Source organism: Oryzias melastigma, linkage group LG12 (assembly GCF_002922805.2).
Source record: "Oryzias melastigma strain HK-1 linkage group LG12, ASM292280v2, whole genome shotgun sequence".
In the NCBI taxonomy this organism is placed as follows: Eukaryota; Metazoa; Chordata; class Actinopteri; order Beloniformes; family Adrianichthyidae; genus Oryzias; species Oryzias melastigma.
The window spans coordinates 20,584,476-20,599,412 of NC_050523.1; the positions used below are offsets into that span (position 1 = coordinate 20,584,476).

General features: G+C 37.6%; 1 protein-coding gene across 1 annotated transcript in view; it reads left to right on the forward strand.

Moving 5' to 3' along the window:
• vav2 (vav 2 guanine nucleotide exchange factor) overlaps positions 1 to 14,937 on the forward strand; it is a gene marked incomplete in the record, with an annotated part of 232,681 nt that overhangs the window by 172,149 nt on the left and 45,595 nt on the right. The window contains 1 exon segment of the mRNA XM_036214407.1: positions 7,967 to 8,035. Coding sequence (XP_036070300.1) covers positions 7,967 to 8,035 — 69 coding nt within the window.

A 14,937-nucleotide genomic window follows, 5' to 3' on the forward strand; every position in this document is an offset into this window, starting at 1 on the left:
AAAAAAAAAAAAAAAAAAAAACAAATACACAAATATGTGTGCAATAAAGCGGTTTCAGCTTAATAATTAAACCGAACAACTACAATCAATTTAATTTTTATGCTATCTTGAATGTCTTGAGACACACACACGCTAAAGTAATAACTGCTCGACATTCAGATGAGTATAAGATGAGATCTCGGCTTATCTGGATCTTCACGATAGCTCTGCTCTTTTGTGTTTTGGTTTGCTTTTCCAACCTCACCGTTCATGCTGTTTAACACCACCTTTGAATGGAGCAACTTTACTGCTCTCCCTGTGTTTATGCATGCCCCGTCATGGGTTAATTTTACACATAACATTATTAATGGATCTTAAACCTGCCAAGAAAAAGAAAACCCAACACCCATTTATTACTTTCCTGCACTTTCCTTCCCCAGGCAGACCAGCTTTATAGACAGGCATGGTGCAATAAGTGGCAAAGTGCACTCACTAGCAGGAGTTCCAGCAATTTATCGACCACTGCAGAGAGGCGGCGGTGTCCTGGGACAGAAAGCGGCTTCCAGTGCTGACCATTTGAGCCTTTCACGGCTACACTGTTGTTCTGCTGTTTGACAATCGTTGATCAATGAGACCTGCTTGCTGCCACTTTGTAGAGCACACAATGTGCCAACAAGTCCCTTTCCACCCCAGGCTATCTGCAGAGTGTACACATGATCCCAAACAGGGTAAAGCTTATTACGGAAATGCAGAAAATCTAGAAAGCAGAGAAATGAATGAACACGTAAAAAGCTGAATGAAAGAAAAGGCATTTTGTTTATCTTAACCTTATAAATAATTAGCTTTGACTTTGTTACATTATGTCCTTTATGCTGGAGCTAAACTCCAATCCTCTCTATGCAGTCTATTCAATTCAAACATTACCTCAAGGGTCAGTCAATTTAAATTAACTAGAAATTGTTTTCAAATCTCCTTTCAAATATTTGTTAATATATTTATCCTTACCTTTGCTTCTCAGATATGTGCTTTATTATGTCTAATTTAGATCCTGATATGAACTGGGATTAATCATTGGAAATAAAATGTTGATGCATTTGTAACAAAATGTTTTAAGAAGATCCTTCAGATCTGGGAATATCAACCTTTGCGAAAGGTTAAGCAAAGCAATAGCAAGAGAGTTAGATTACTTTAAACTGGAGTGAATAGATCCTGCTTAGATATTGTAAAGTCAAAACTTGCTGTGACGTTTTACCAGGCTCCAGTAACTTTATTTTCCAAATCAACTTTCACCAGGGAGTTTCAGCGTTATCATTAGTAACCTCCTAAAGCTGTAGGCACATGCACCCGTACTGGAGATTGACCAGTACAGGTGCTGTGGGTTTTTGGGTTGTCCAGGCTTGTGGCGGGCTGTAGAGAGGAGCAGCCGTGAGGGGAGCTCAAGTGTGTCTTGCAATTCTCTTGATGGTCTTATGGCCATACGATCATACGGGATATCACGAAAATGGAACATAGGATTGTCATATGAGTGCTAAGTGGATCATAAAGTATTTTGAAAGCAAATATAAGGGTGTCTTCAGGCTGGACACATTTGGTTTGCTTAAAGTGAACCAGAGTTCGTTTCCCCTGAAAATCTGGAACAAATTTTCAGTCTGAATTCACGCAAGTGGACTCTTGTCTGGGACCAGGAACCGCTCTAAGACTCATCTTTGATGTGGTCTCAGGTCCTTATTTAATTGAACTGAGCTTTGGTGTGCTCTGAAATTCCTCAATCTGAACATGCTCTATTCTTGGAGCACTACAACTGGACCAAAACAGCCAGCATAGCCGGTCATTAGCGGATAAACGTAGAGCAGTGATTCATGGAAATACAGATGTTCAAAATTGATCAGCGACATTAAAAGTTGGAATAGATGAACGATCCCGAAAAGGATTGCAAAGCATGGGACTTCCATCATTTCTTCCTTCGTTGCTTTGCCCCGCCTTTTGTAATTTCTAGCCAGTGACTGAAGAGATCTTCAGCCACTTGGTTTTGGTTAGTTCGGAAGAAAAATCTCCGGAAGACGCCAGTCTCAATACAGACAAAATGCATGATTCAGGATTCGATCTGGACTAAATTAAACAGATTGGTCCAGACCAACAAACTTTTTCAGCCTGAATACACCCTAAGCTGCACACATATGATGTTAGGATAATGCTGTTCTATGATGTCGTTACACCACACTCTAGATGTTCAGAAGGTGTGAGAACTGACCTGTGGTGCATAATCGCCTGTAGGACGCCCTCACAAACTATGATAGTCCCCCTTAAACCCAGTTAACCTCCTCCCTCTTAAAGGCTTGCCCATATTTTTCCCGCTAGCATCCCATCTCCACCCGTAATGTTGTTTCCGTTTCTTGCAAAGGCTGATGTGATCTTTGTGCATGAAGGAAAGACAACTGAGCAGCAATGGATAATTCAGAACGACTCATCAGCTGCTCTCTGATGAAATTATGAGAGTAGTTTAATGGTACCGTGTTGCCCCATTTAGGGGAAATAAAGCAGCAACATTGGACCCTGCTTGGCTCTGCAAAACAACACAGACATGATGGATATGTGCCTGCTGTTTCACAAACTACTACGTAATTAGATTTTGCCCTGCGGGACCCCATTTATAACTTAAAATATAACACACACTTCATTGGAGGGGGTCTATCGGATATTGGCAATTTATTGGGCTCTTAAGGGAGAGATCTCATAACTGTGAGAGAAGTTTGCATAAATCAGTGTGAGTCAGGGTTTTGTAAGTAATCCTTTGAACAGGAAGGAGTGAAGCAGCAGAATTTGTGTGGTTGCATGCTGACCTTTCACTGTGTTGCTGAGCATCCATTAACCTGAAGGCTGACACTTGCAGTTTGACCTATACCTTACTCTTGACTATGCCGCTGGAGATCACACAGCTTTACACAAAAGACACAACTAAAAGTATGTCCAAAGCGCGATCGCAGCGTGTTTTTTTTTTTTTTTTTGACACTCGCATAGCGACTGCCAGCCACTTCAGTGCTGTTTCACTCCAAAGAAGAAAGTTATTTGATCGCATCCTGGGATTACTCACAATCAAAGGCTTTCAAGGCTGAGCGCTGACAAGAGACTGAAGTGCTTTAAAGGGAGCTCTGAAAGTCTCACGTGTGACACTAAACTGTCGGCGTCGTCTAAAATGAGCCTGCTACAAGACAAAAAGTCAAAGCTAAAGACAAGTAGAAGTTACTTTTTCTCCCTTATATTACCTTTCACGCTCTGCATTACATTCTAAAATATGTATTTGATTAATACAGTTCTGATATAAATAAAACTAAATTACAAAGCAGCATTAAAAAGTGGAAGGACTTGATTGTGTTAGAATCATGTACTGTAAAATGCTCAAACCAGAAAAAAAAAAGAAAAAAATCATCCCTTACACAAAATTTCATTCAATACCCACTCCGATCATCTTTTGATCTATTTTCAAAGTGTTCCCTGTGGTGCTTTCATTATGATTAAGCTGCTTTCAGGCAAAATTAAAAAACTGTCATTTTTTTGGACACAGATTCAGTAAAGCAGCAGTAGTTCATCAGACATTTGCCTCAGTTGTGGTGTGGAGCAAACCCACCCAACTTCCCATCATCCATCTGTTAACATGCTCTCCTGCAAGTTTACAGCCCTTCCGTACACAAGATTTACATAGATCTAGTATAAAGGGATGCATACTCTCATATAATCTTTTTCAAACAGCATTTTTCTGTCTGCTCCTGACTCACAATAATTTGAATAAATACTCAGAAATGTACATTAATGGTTAATTTTCTTTACATACCTTCCATTATGAGAAAAATGCAACTTGAAGATGTTAAAAACACCAAAAACACAATTTTCATCCAAGTAGGTCTTCAGAATTCATTGGAATTTTTTTTTCATTGTGTGTGGGCCCATGAAAAAACTAAGCTTAAAGTTGTGTGTATTCACTTTTCTTTTTAGTCCCTGTTGGTTTTACAAATCATTTTAATGTTCCTATCAATGTTTTCTGACATGATCTATTGATTTTAAACTCCTCCCCACATCCTGAGTAGCCTTTTCAAACAAGAGGTTTGCCAACAAGCCATAGAGATGTTAGCTGATTTAACTTGCTAAAATGTACATAAAGGGATTTTAGTGAGTTGTAGCAATGCAATAGTAAAGAGAAAAATAAAGTCATGTGTTTATATTTTTTGGTGTGTGTTCAAGTTTTTAAAAGCATAATGGGGAAACATCACAGATCTACATCCAAAACTAAAGTTTTAAGCTGTAACATTCAGTGTCATCTGCTAAAACCCTGAATCAGCTTAACAAACTATAGAGGATTATTACAAGAATAGATAATATTAAAATTATAATGTCTTAGTTATAAATATTTATAAACACACACTCAAAGAGCTTAAAAAATACACAAATATGTTTTTCATTTATTATTTATTCACACTTAATCTTGATTAGGGTCATGAGGTCACTTGAGGACAGTTCGCTTTACGTACCTTCGTTACAAAATGACCATTGTCAATTAGACTCTGTTGCTTCTTGGAGCTGCCTATCTTCTGGAGGCAAACAACTGTAGTTTATTTAAAAAATGAGAATACTTTATATACTGTAGCTAGTCTTAGTTATGAAATTATAAATAAATAAGCAGGCTGCATGTTGCATTACTTTTTACTTTTCAAAAAAACATTTTAATTCTAAAGTTTTCATGCACCTGTTGACAGTTTTGATAGATGTTTGGTTTTACTACCTTCTTGAAAGTCTCCTGGTAAATTCTAAATGTAAAATAATAATACTGATAATATTCAGGCAAAAGTATTCCTTTAACAAAGTCGGCTGCCTCAGTAAAACATTTTGAATTTTGATTATGATGTATTTTAAATCTTTGATTGAACTGATTTTTTATTTTTATTTATTTATTTTTTTTAACCATCAAAGTTCTCATTTTAAGGATGTGTGGTTCAGAGTTGGGCTGTGGCTTCGTGCTTGTTGTGCTGCTGTAATCTGTACTGATCAGCTGTAGCTGAGATTACGGTGAAAGAAATCACGTTAAAAAAAAAACTGTAGCTGCCTGAAATATTTAAAGTATCACATAATAAAACACATCATTACATGAAATGAAGATCTGAACCAAAAGCTATATTCTCTATTTCTATTTACTCTTCATTTTCATTATTCATCTCCAAGACATTGAAGTTGCTTTTTATTATCATTTTATTTTACCCTTCTGATCAACTACCACCATTGACTGTATACGAAAACTGGACTGAGTGACCTCTAACCGTTTATGTTCCAAACAGGAAGTAACCGCTGGTTCCAAGAAGCAAAGATAGAGTAGACTTATATGGATTAATACACAGCTATTACCGTATTTTCCGGACTATAAATCGCAGTAGCCAAAAAATGCATAATGAAGAAGAAAAAAACATATATAAGTCCCTCCGGAGTATAAGTTGAAATTTTAAGAGAATAGTCCAACATTTATGAACAAATTCAACAAGTCCGACGTAATATTTGAAATCAGATGCGATTCATGCGTCAAATTCGAGTCCGCTGAATCTTGTGATGTGTGTATAATTTAATGCTCAATGCTTGTCCAAAATGTGTTCATAAACTAGACACTCCCATTGGAGAAGCTGTCTGAAGTTTTTAGCCTCATCGCTACATGATGGAGGCTTTGGCTGTTTATCTCATTTAAAATACACAGAAGATACGGATGATGTTGAGAGGTTAAGTTATTTATTTTAAAGAACTCCACAAAAGCATCTATAATCATCTCTCCATTCTGGGTTCGGGACAGCAGTTTTTTGTCTTTTTCTTACGGCGATCGTTACCTTCTAGCCTGCAGGAGCTGCATCTAAATGACAGTTTTTAGCTTCTCTTCTGTCTGTTTATAACCCAGTTTGATGGCTTGTTGTCCCACATTAGTCCAAGGAGAGAAAAATAAAAACAATAATAATAATGTCTTGGTGCAAATGAGAGAAACATCATAACATCCATGAGGAGAATGATTAGATTATCAGGAATGTTTGTTTTGAATGTAACTTCTTCTTCTGCGTTTCTGTCAGCTGACAGCAGTAGATACTGATACACAAACCTACAGTGCCCTCTAGTGGTTGTTATTGGGAAACATCCGCCAAAAGGTAACCGGTTTAAGTGGGGAAAATAACAAATATATGAGCCTATTTATGTCTATCAAAATCACATATAAGTCGCTCCTGAGTATAAGTCGCACCCTTGGAAAATCTATGAAAAAAGCGCGACTTATAGTCCAGAAAATACGGTACTCGGTTATTATATTTGTCAGAATGACCATTCTTACTCTATTTTTTTAGCATGTTTTGCTAATCCTAGTTTATTTTTCCATTTTATGTTTTGCCGTGGTGCAAGTTATTAACTGACCATTCAGATGCCTCAATTAAAGTATGTTCTGCCCACTTGCCCCGAAGTCCAACGTTTAAAATGCTTCATTGACAGGTTCTCTCAAGCCCATTTGCACATGGGTGTGGACTTCCAACAAGGTCACTCCTGATTGGCAAGAACGGTTGCCATAGTAAGGAGTTAGACTTACTCAGATCAGTCACTTCTTACTGACGATTTGTGGTTCTAGCATGGCGACATCCAAATCGCAAAAAAATGTTGACTGACTTAACTTAATTTCGTTGGAACCGCAAGCCATTTTCTATGGGTGACATCAAACTCATTCAATCCAGTTCTCATGTACAGTCAATAACTACCACCCATTTCTTCTGCGTATCCATTTTCTGCTTCACCCTGTCTTGGATGTGGATGGGTCAGAGTTAAAGAGATAATTATGAAGAGTTATCCCACATTATACATTGGATCGGGTTGCTGTTTGTATGTGCTTGTGATTCTGTGAAATTGGTTTATATTACAGCAAACTAATCCCAAGAGGTATTTCCTGTTAGCATTTATTGACGTCAGTATCAAATGGATCTATAAAAAAGCTGTTTTTGCTCGTCATCATGATGGAGCATCAGCTCACTCAGAATACATGGAACTTGTTAAAGTGTTCTATGTTTTTATAAAAGATCATTAATAGACTATTGTATTCCTAAAACATAAGTATATTAAACACCATATATTGATTAAGAAGAAGGTTTAAGTCCTCCTTTATTGTATTTTTTTTTTTTTTTTTTTAGTATTTTGCTAATGCAGAACTGAAAATGCGTAATTTGTGGCCATCGGCTGCATAGAAAATAGTGAAGTCTTTTAAGGCCCAATCCTGTTCTTAAAAAAAAAGAAAATGCTTTGAGAAAGTAATATCTGTAAAAGCATTAGAGATAAATCCAACCAATTTAATGAGTTAATTGATTAATCATTCTTTTTTTCTGCAGCCCTGATTCCCAGGGGTGGTATTTGCTGGTACAGCATGGCAAGGAATAAAAACTTCAAGTGGCGGATCAGTGAGAATCGCTTTGATTGATTAGCTGACATAAAATCAGTTATTTGTGCTGTTGCTGTTTTCTGTTTGTCTTACACCTGCAATCTTTGTTTCCTGCCAGCAGTCAAGGTTATATTGCGTCAAAAAAAAATTACACCTGTAATCTTTGTCATCTTTTATATTTGTCTTTGCTCAACGTTGGCCTGAAAAGTTAACGCGAGCCCTGATGGGATCAATGCGATGTTTGTCCATCCATCTGAAGGAGTGCTGTCATACTTTCTGAATTGCTGTGGAAGCTTGTTGTGGAAGCCGGGGCTCCTTATCTGCCAGCAGCAGGGTTTGATGTGTTTCAACAGTGTTGTTTGTGACTGATGGGGTCCCTCTGTTGAACAGATCCTGGTGTTTTGCTGTTGAAGTGATAAAGCGAAAAGTGACAACCTGACAGATGGAACAAGTTTCCAACCCTCCATTCGTCTACCTAAGACAATGCCGTGTGTGTAGTGATGAAGCATTTTGGAAGCTGCTCTCTGACTGTGTGAGTGCTCTCTGTGTTTGCAGGCCTTTCCCGTCTGAGGACACAGCTCTGAATGAGGATGATGTGTACCGGAGCCTGGAGGAGCTGGCAGAGTAAGTGTGCAATCTACCAAAAAAATCCAACCCCACTGGGGTTTTATTTCCAAGGAAAACAATGAATTATTTTCCTTCAGGCTTTCCTTGACCCCATGTAACCTTAGCCTCTTCCGCACTTTAAGGCACACGTAAAAGCCTTCAAAAAATGACAGTGCACCTAATAATCTGGAGCACCTTATTTATATGGAGTAATATCAAAAAGATTTTAAAAACTAAATGGCGCTCTGTCAAAATGTTTGGTTGGGTGTTATTGTAAATACACTGATGTGGCTAAAGTGTAGCGTGTCGGACTGTTTTTTAATTTATTTTTAATGTGTTACTTAAAAGTTGGAAGTTAGTTTGGATACAGTGACATTTATTTTAGTGGTATTAATCTATTTTTTAAATGTTGCAAGCATGGTTGGCTAACGGTTCTAATGTGTAGCATGTTACAAACTAGTTCTAGAGTTACGCAGTTAATAAAGTCTGACCGATAGACGGACTTATCTCTGACTCGTATGTCTTGCTTAACCCCGGGCCCACACTGCATTCATTCCGGCTCCGGTATGGACTCCGGAGTCTTTACATAACTTGAAAAGTCACATTTTAACTCACTTTTCTTTCCTCTGTGGCGCTCCAAATCTGTTTCATTGGGTTCACATTTTTGAAAGACCCCGGAGCCGAGCCGAAGCACTTTTTGTGAAGTTGGGCCTATTAACGACCTAAACTGGAAACCATGCAAGTGAATGTAAAGTGTATCTGGTTCATTTTTCAAAATAAAACCTATTTTCCGCAGTACTTGCTGTTTTTACCCCGTTGTAATAATTATGTCATTGTTACAACCAACCCTAGTCTCCCCTACTTGTTGCACAGTAGGCCTACATGAAGTATGAAAAGTTTGCATCCGAAGGTGCTGCAGAAGCGCACGCCGGCCCGTTGGTCCTCACACTGATACAAACACACAGCGAGCCAAAGGCTCGTGCTACCAGTTCTGAATCGCTACCAACTGAATCGTGAGCCCCTGCATGGAGAAATAGCATCAGCTGACTCAGAAGCAGCTCGAAAAGATCCCGATAATCGCAGAGAATAATGATCATCCGGAGTATGAGGTATGAGTATGGATCGGTAACAGATAATCTTTGGCCTGGGGTGTGGGGACCGGAGCCGGAACAGTTGCAGTATAAGCCCGAGGTTAATGCTCCTTGTAGTTCAGTGCACATTAAAAATTACACACGTTAAAAAAAAAAGATCATTAATCCAATGTGCACTATAGTGTGGAAAATACAGTAATCCCTATCCTTATGTTTATTTCTTTAAAAAAATATAAAGCTAAAACTTTCTGGAAAATGGGATTCTTGAAAACTCCACCATTAGTATTTATTTTATTATTTATAGCATACTTGTTTTAAAGCACCTATAAATATTTGTTTTTCCTTTTACTTCTACTTTCACTATGATTTTTTCACAAGCTGCTTTATACACTCAGCATCAGAATTTCTTTAAAAAAAATCATATCACTTTTATTTGATAGATCTTTTGATGTTAACAAGTGAACTGTGATTGCCACCTCTTCCAATATTTGCTAATTGCTTAATTTCATAAGCATGAAGCCCTCTGTCGGTGCCTGTTACCATGGTGACACTAGCCCTGCTCTGGATTTAGGCTTGGCTGCTTCCTGACTTGTCTCAGTGGCTGCATGGCTGCTTTGGTGGACCATAGGTGGAGTTTTTTTTTTTTTTTCTGAGAGAAAGAGAGTTGCAGGCTATCAGGGCAGCTCCAGTGGTGACAGCATCTGCTCTGCTCAGATTAATGGAGAATGATTAGTTAGCGTCTCTGAAATGGGTGTCATACATCATGGAAAGATAGGAAGGAGAAAAGCGATGGGTAGAAAGAGGGACATGAAGGCTGTAGATATATTCCCTCTGAATACATGATTGGGATATTCTTCAGTGGGAGATGCTGCCAAGCAGGCTAATACTGGATTAGAGTCCATGTATGCAGCTTTGCACCCTTAGGATGAGGGCCAGTACATTCATGATGCAGAGTTAAGTCCTAAGGTTAGGTTTTTTTAAATGTAGAAGCATTTGTTAATACGTGTATATAAATATTAAAGTTGTCTATAAGTGTCTAAACATTTTATTTTTAAGTTTCCTCAGTTTTGGACACCATCAAAGTGTTTTATCAATCACAAAAATCAAGAAAAAAATAATAACCACAACTTTAAGGTCAGATATTAATTACAATGTTCACAGAAATCTATCGTAGTTAACGCTAAGTTAATTTTACATTCGGGTGAATGGAGAATGCCTTTCTTATGTAAGGCAGTCCTCATTAAATAGCTTATAACTATGAGCTGACATGACTTCTTTTCAAAATAAAAGACATCTTTTACTACATGGGATCATCTCAAATGCACCAAATATAGTAGGTAATGTAATCTCAGCAGAGATAAATAAAAATGTTGTTGGTGCATCTCTGCTAGAAATTAATCAATCTTACTGACAAAAATGAAATCAGAGCTAAAAATCCTTGATATTTTGTGCAAAATTAGACAGTTAATCTCATAATCTTGTGCATCTAAGTATAAATTCTGGCTATGCTTACTGACCTCAAGTTGATTTTCTGTGGTAAACGGGTATCAAACATCTGCCTATATATCCTAGTGTGACTTTTTTGGTAAACCACACTGCTTGATGGAATGGCATTATGGGTAGCTTAATCAGGTGACTGGTAGAGTGATACATAGTGTTCTTTATCTATTTGTGAATAAATTGAATAAAGTTTTATTTTTTTCATATATATATATATATATATATATATTGCTTAATGTGACATGGAGTCCAAAAAACATGGTACTTTTTAAAATTAAAAGCATTTTTTTCCTTTAATTATCTTTAGTAGAGCCGCATGTGGCTCCAGAGCCTCAGGTTGCAGACCCCCCAGCCCTGTAATGTTTTTTTTTTCTTTTAATGTTTTAAACTGAGCTTTAATTTGGAAATTAATCTCTTCATTTTAGCGTTTTACAAGCACTACTTATAACATTTTAAGATATACAATGCTATCAAAGTAACATACCTAAATGCCAATATTGACTTTAAAATGACACATTGGGGACCAAACTTGATATTATTATAATTTATTTAATATATTGTCTGCTTTTAAAACACCATGTTTTTTGCTCGAGGAGGTCGGCACTCCACATGAGCATCTACCAGAACCGGGGCAAGATGTCAAAATGTCAGCTTTGTAGAATAGTGTGAAAACTCCACAAAGTGACAGCAAAACTGCAATTCTCTGTAACTTGTCTGTATTTGTTATGAAGGAGCAGTTCATAAGTCCTTAACTATAAACTTATTTACCCAGTCACAAACTGTTTCTTTGCAACTATGAAGATAAGGCTCATAAAAAAAATAAAAACATACCGTACAATGGCAAAAATATATATTTTTATGTGAATTTTGGATGGCTGTTTTTGAGAAAATTAAAAAAAAAATCAAAAGCAGCAGAATTTTTATTCAGGAAAATATAAATAGATCCAAAAGTATATTGTTGGGTCAATAAATTTACTAAATGAAGTAGTAATGATCACAAGTTCTTCCCATCTTTGCCTTATACTTTTTAGTCATTTCAGGGATGAACAGTCATAGTTGTGTCTCCTCTGACAGGTGAACTGAGTATTCCTCATCCTCCTTTCATGGTTTCCCTTAGTGGGCTTGATATTAGACAGTAAGTGAGGTCATTAAATCAGGAAAGTTGAGCAAATTTAATGGTATCTGTGAATAAAAAAATAGGTAAAATTGTAATTGGAATGAATCAAACGTTTTCCAAAACTTCTGCTGCTGTGGGCTGTTTCCAGTCTGCTGTTGTCAGCATTTATTAAAAATTGGTCCAAAGATCAATGGTCATGAGAGGCTCAGGCAGAGGATAAAGCAATGCCAATAGACAATATTAATGATGACTTGCTGGTTCTGTTAAAAAACTTGTCAGAAGACAGATCATAGAGTGTACCTACCAGCATGCTAATGTTCATTCCTGACATCTAATAAAGAGTAAATGAGCAGGAAGCCCTGTCATGTGGATGTCCAAGTGTATGGCACACAAATAGAGCCACAGAGATACTTAAGATAATGTTCTGCTGAAAAACCTTAAACCAGGTTGTTGTGGATTTTCACTATACCACCACCTCCCCATGATCACAAACCATCTATAGCTTTTATTGGAAACACTGTTTAGTGCAACAAAGCAAAAATGGTTCAAGGCTACTTGGAGGAGCACACTAAGGCTAAAATGTTGATTTTCCTGTCAATTTCTTACATTTCAAATTCTGTAGTTTCAAGGACTTGGAGGAGGCATGTTTAAAGTCTGGCCAGTGTGCATTAAAATTTCCACCGGCCCGCAAGCTCCTGCCATAAAAGCAATAACATGCGGCCCCCAGCATTTTTTAAAAGCTGTGGCAACAACCTGTGGCTTCTTGACCTGCAGAGCCTTGAAGGTCAAACAAGAGGAACTGATTTTGTTTGTTTATGTGGTCTATACCACAATGGTTTGATTAAATAAAGACATATAACATATTATATTTTATATGTAATATACGTGTTTGATGTAACAAATATTTTGAATTAATTTTAACAACGTAGATGATGTCTTTTGATGATTTTTTTTTAAATATATAAATCTCTTGTGGAAAAAGTATTGCTTTACTTAGTTTACATCTATGTCAGCATAAGCAAAAATGAATGTTTTACAAATATGACCTTCTCTGACAACCCAAAGAGGATATGACATCAATATATTTTTAAAAGCAAAGAAAGAGTCCAGTTGATGCAGTGAAAGCATGTCTCCATAGCAACTGTGTCACCGTGTGAGCCGTGAGATAGGTTTGAGAGCATGTGGAGTGAACTTATGATGTTTGCCATCTTCAGAGCGATGGTTTTAGCAACCTTTGACATCTAAACCCTCGTCTTTTCACAAGTTGAAATTGACCTTTGGAGCCATGGCAGCATGATCCCTCTGCCAGAGAGCTGAGTTCATTTCCTTAAAACTCTCAGTGGCATTGTGACTCTGCAGACGGAGGGATTTTATTAAATTAATCATGCTGTTCTGCAGTATGGCTGCTTTGACCTTTTTACAAGGAGTGTTTTGTTTCACCAATGGACAGACGCATAATTGATTCATCAGCAGGTCCCTGACTTAATACAGTTGGACACACTCGGCATATAGGTCATGCTTGCACTAACACTACTCTCAAAGGCTCATTAATTAGCCTGAAATATTGATGCATGTGTGATTTATGATGGGCGCATGACTGAAATGCAAGAGCAACAATGAGAATCTTCTTGATAGCAATAGCGTTCATGTTTTATGGATGTAAAATCATCCAGTTTCCCAAAGGAAGCAAACAGTGCGATAACAGGACATGTGGCCTCATAAAAACAACAGCATGTAAGAAATAAAACTGCATTATTGTCCCCACAAATATCAGAAAAATCTGCAGTCTGAAAGAGCTTTATAGTCCTTTTATGGCAAATGATGGAAATCTAAAGTAATTGGATCATAAAGTTTGTCAGCATGTTAATAGCATAGATCAGTTTCATGATACTGAAGGCTTTAAAGTGGTTTTTGACTTGAGGGTTCAAAAACCGATTATCCCAGCAGACCAAATGTTAAAGGACCATTTGAAGGCATATACAGACAAAATATTGATCAACCATTTATCTTACGGAGAAGTGTTGAAGCTCAGATCTCCACCTCCCCCAGTGTACTCAAATGATAAATAGCCATGTCTAAGCGAGACAAAGAATAAGTAAATGGCGTATACTTGTATAGCGCTTTTCTACCTTCCTCGAAGGCCCAAAGCGCTTCACAGTCACAGAACCAGTTCACCCATTCACACATACATTCACACACTGGCGGTGGCTCCGCTGCCGAGCACTGGCGCCAATGAGGAACAGAACTGACCCAGAACACAGAAGTTTAGACAGCTTGTAATGTCTTCCTAATTTAAATTACAATAAAATATAGAGTTGTACAGTCTCTGTATGATCATAGCAGGAGCTTGGCTCACATAGCAGTCAGTAAGTTGTGCCTGATCCAGGTGCATGTTGGACTCCTGCAGGGCTTCCCTTTATCACTGGTTCTGTTTATAGTCTTTATAGACAGAATTTCTAGGCACACCCAGCGGCTGGAACAGGGGTCTGGTTTGCGGACCTCAGGATTTCATCTCTGCTTTTTGCAGATGATGTTGTCCTGTTGGCTTCATTGAGCCAGAACCTCCAGCATGCATTGGGGCAGTTTTTAGCTGAGTGTGAGGCTTCTGGGATAATGGCATGGTTCTTGACAAAAAATCTGGGTGGGTGGAGTGCTTCTCCTCCAGGTTGAAGAGGTTAAGTATTTTGGGGTTTTGATCACAAGTTAAGAAAAATTGGGGCACGAGATTGACAGATGCCTTTGTGTTATGCAGTCGTTGTACTGGTCCATTGTGGTGAGAAGAGAGCTGAGAAAAAAACCAAAGCTCTCAATTTACCAGTCAATTTTCATTCCAATAAATGTGTAGTTTAAGTTTAAGTATGTTCAATAAATGGTTATTTTGTTCAGCCCGTGATCTAAAGTGTGTTTTGGATTTGGCCCACTATGCTGTTGAGTTTGGCACCACTGAGTTACACCATGTTAAAAATGTGTAGCTCAAATTTGAGACAGTAAGTAAATAAGGCGCTTTTCCCTGAACATTCATGTCAATAGTTTTGCATCTTAAACTAACATTGTTGTTAGCAAAAATGTATCATAATTGATTTCAACTTCATCAAAGGGTTTAAAAAAACGTCTTAAATCAAAAAATGTCGAATTCACTCTTATTTCTGTGATGTAGTGGTCTTGCTACACTTTTTTTAATTTAAAAAAAGTAACATATTTGGAAGATTTTA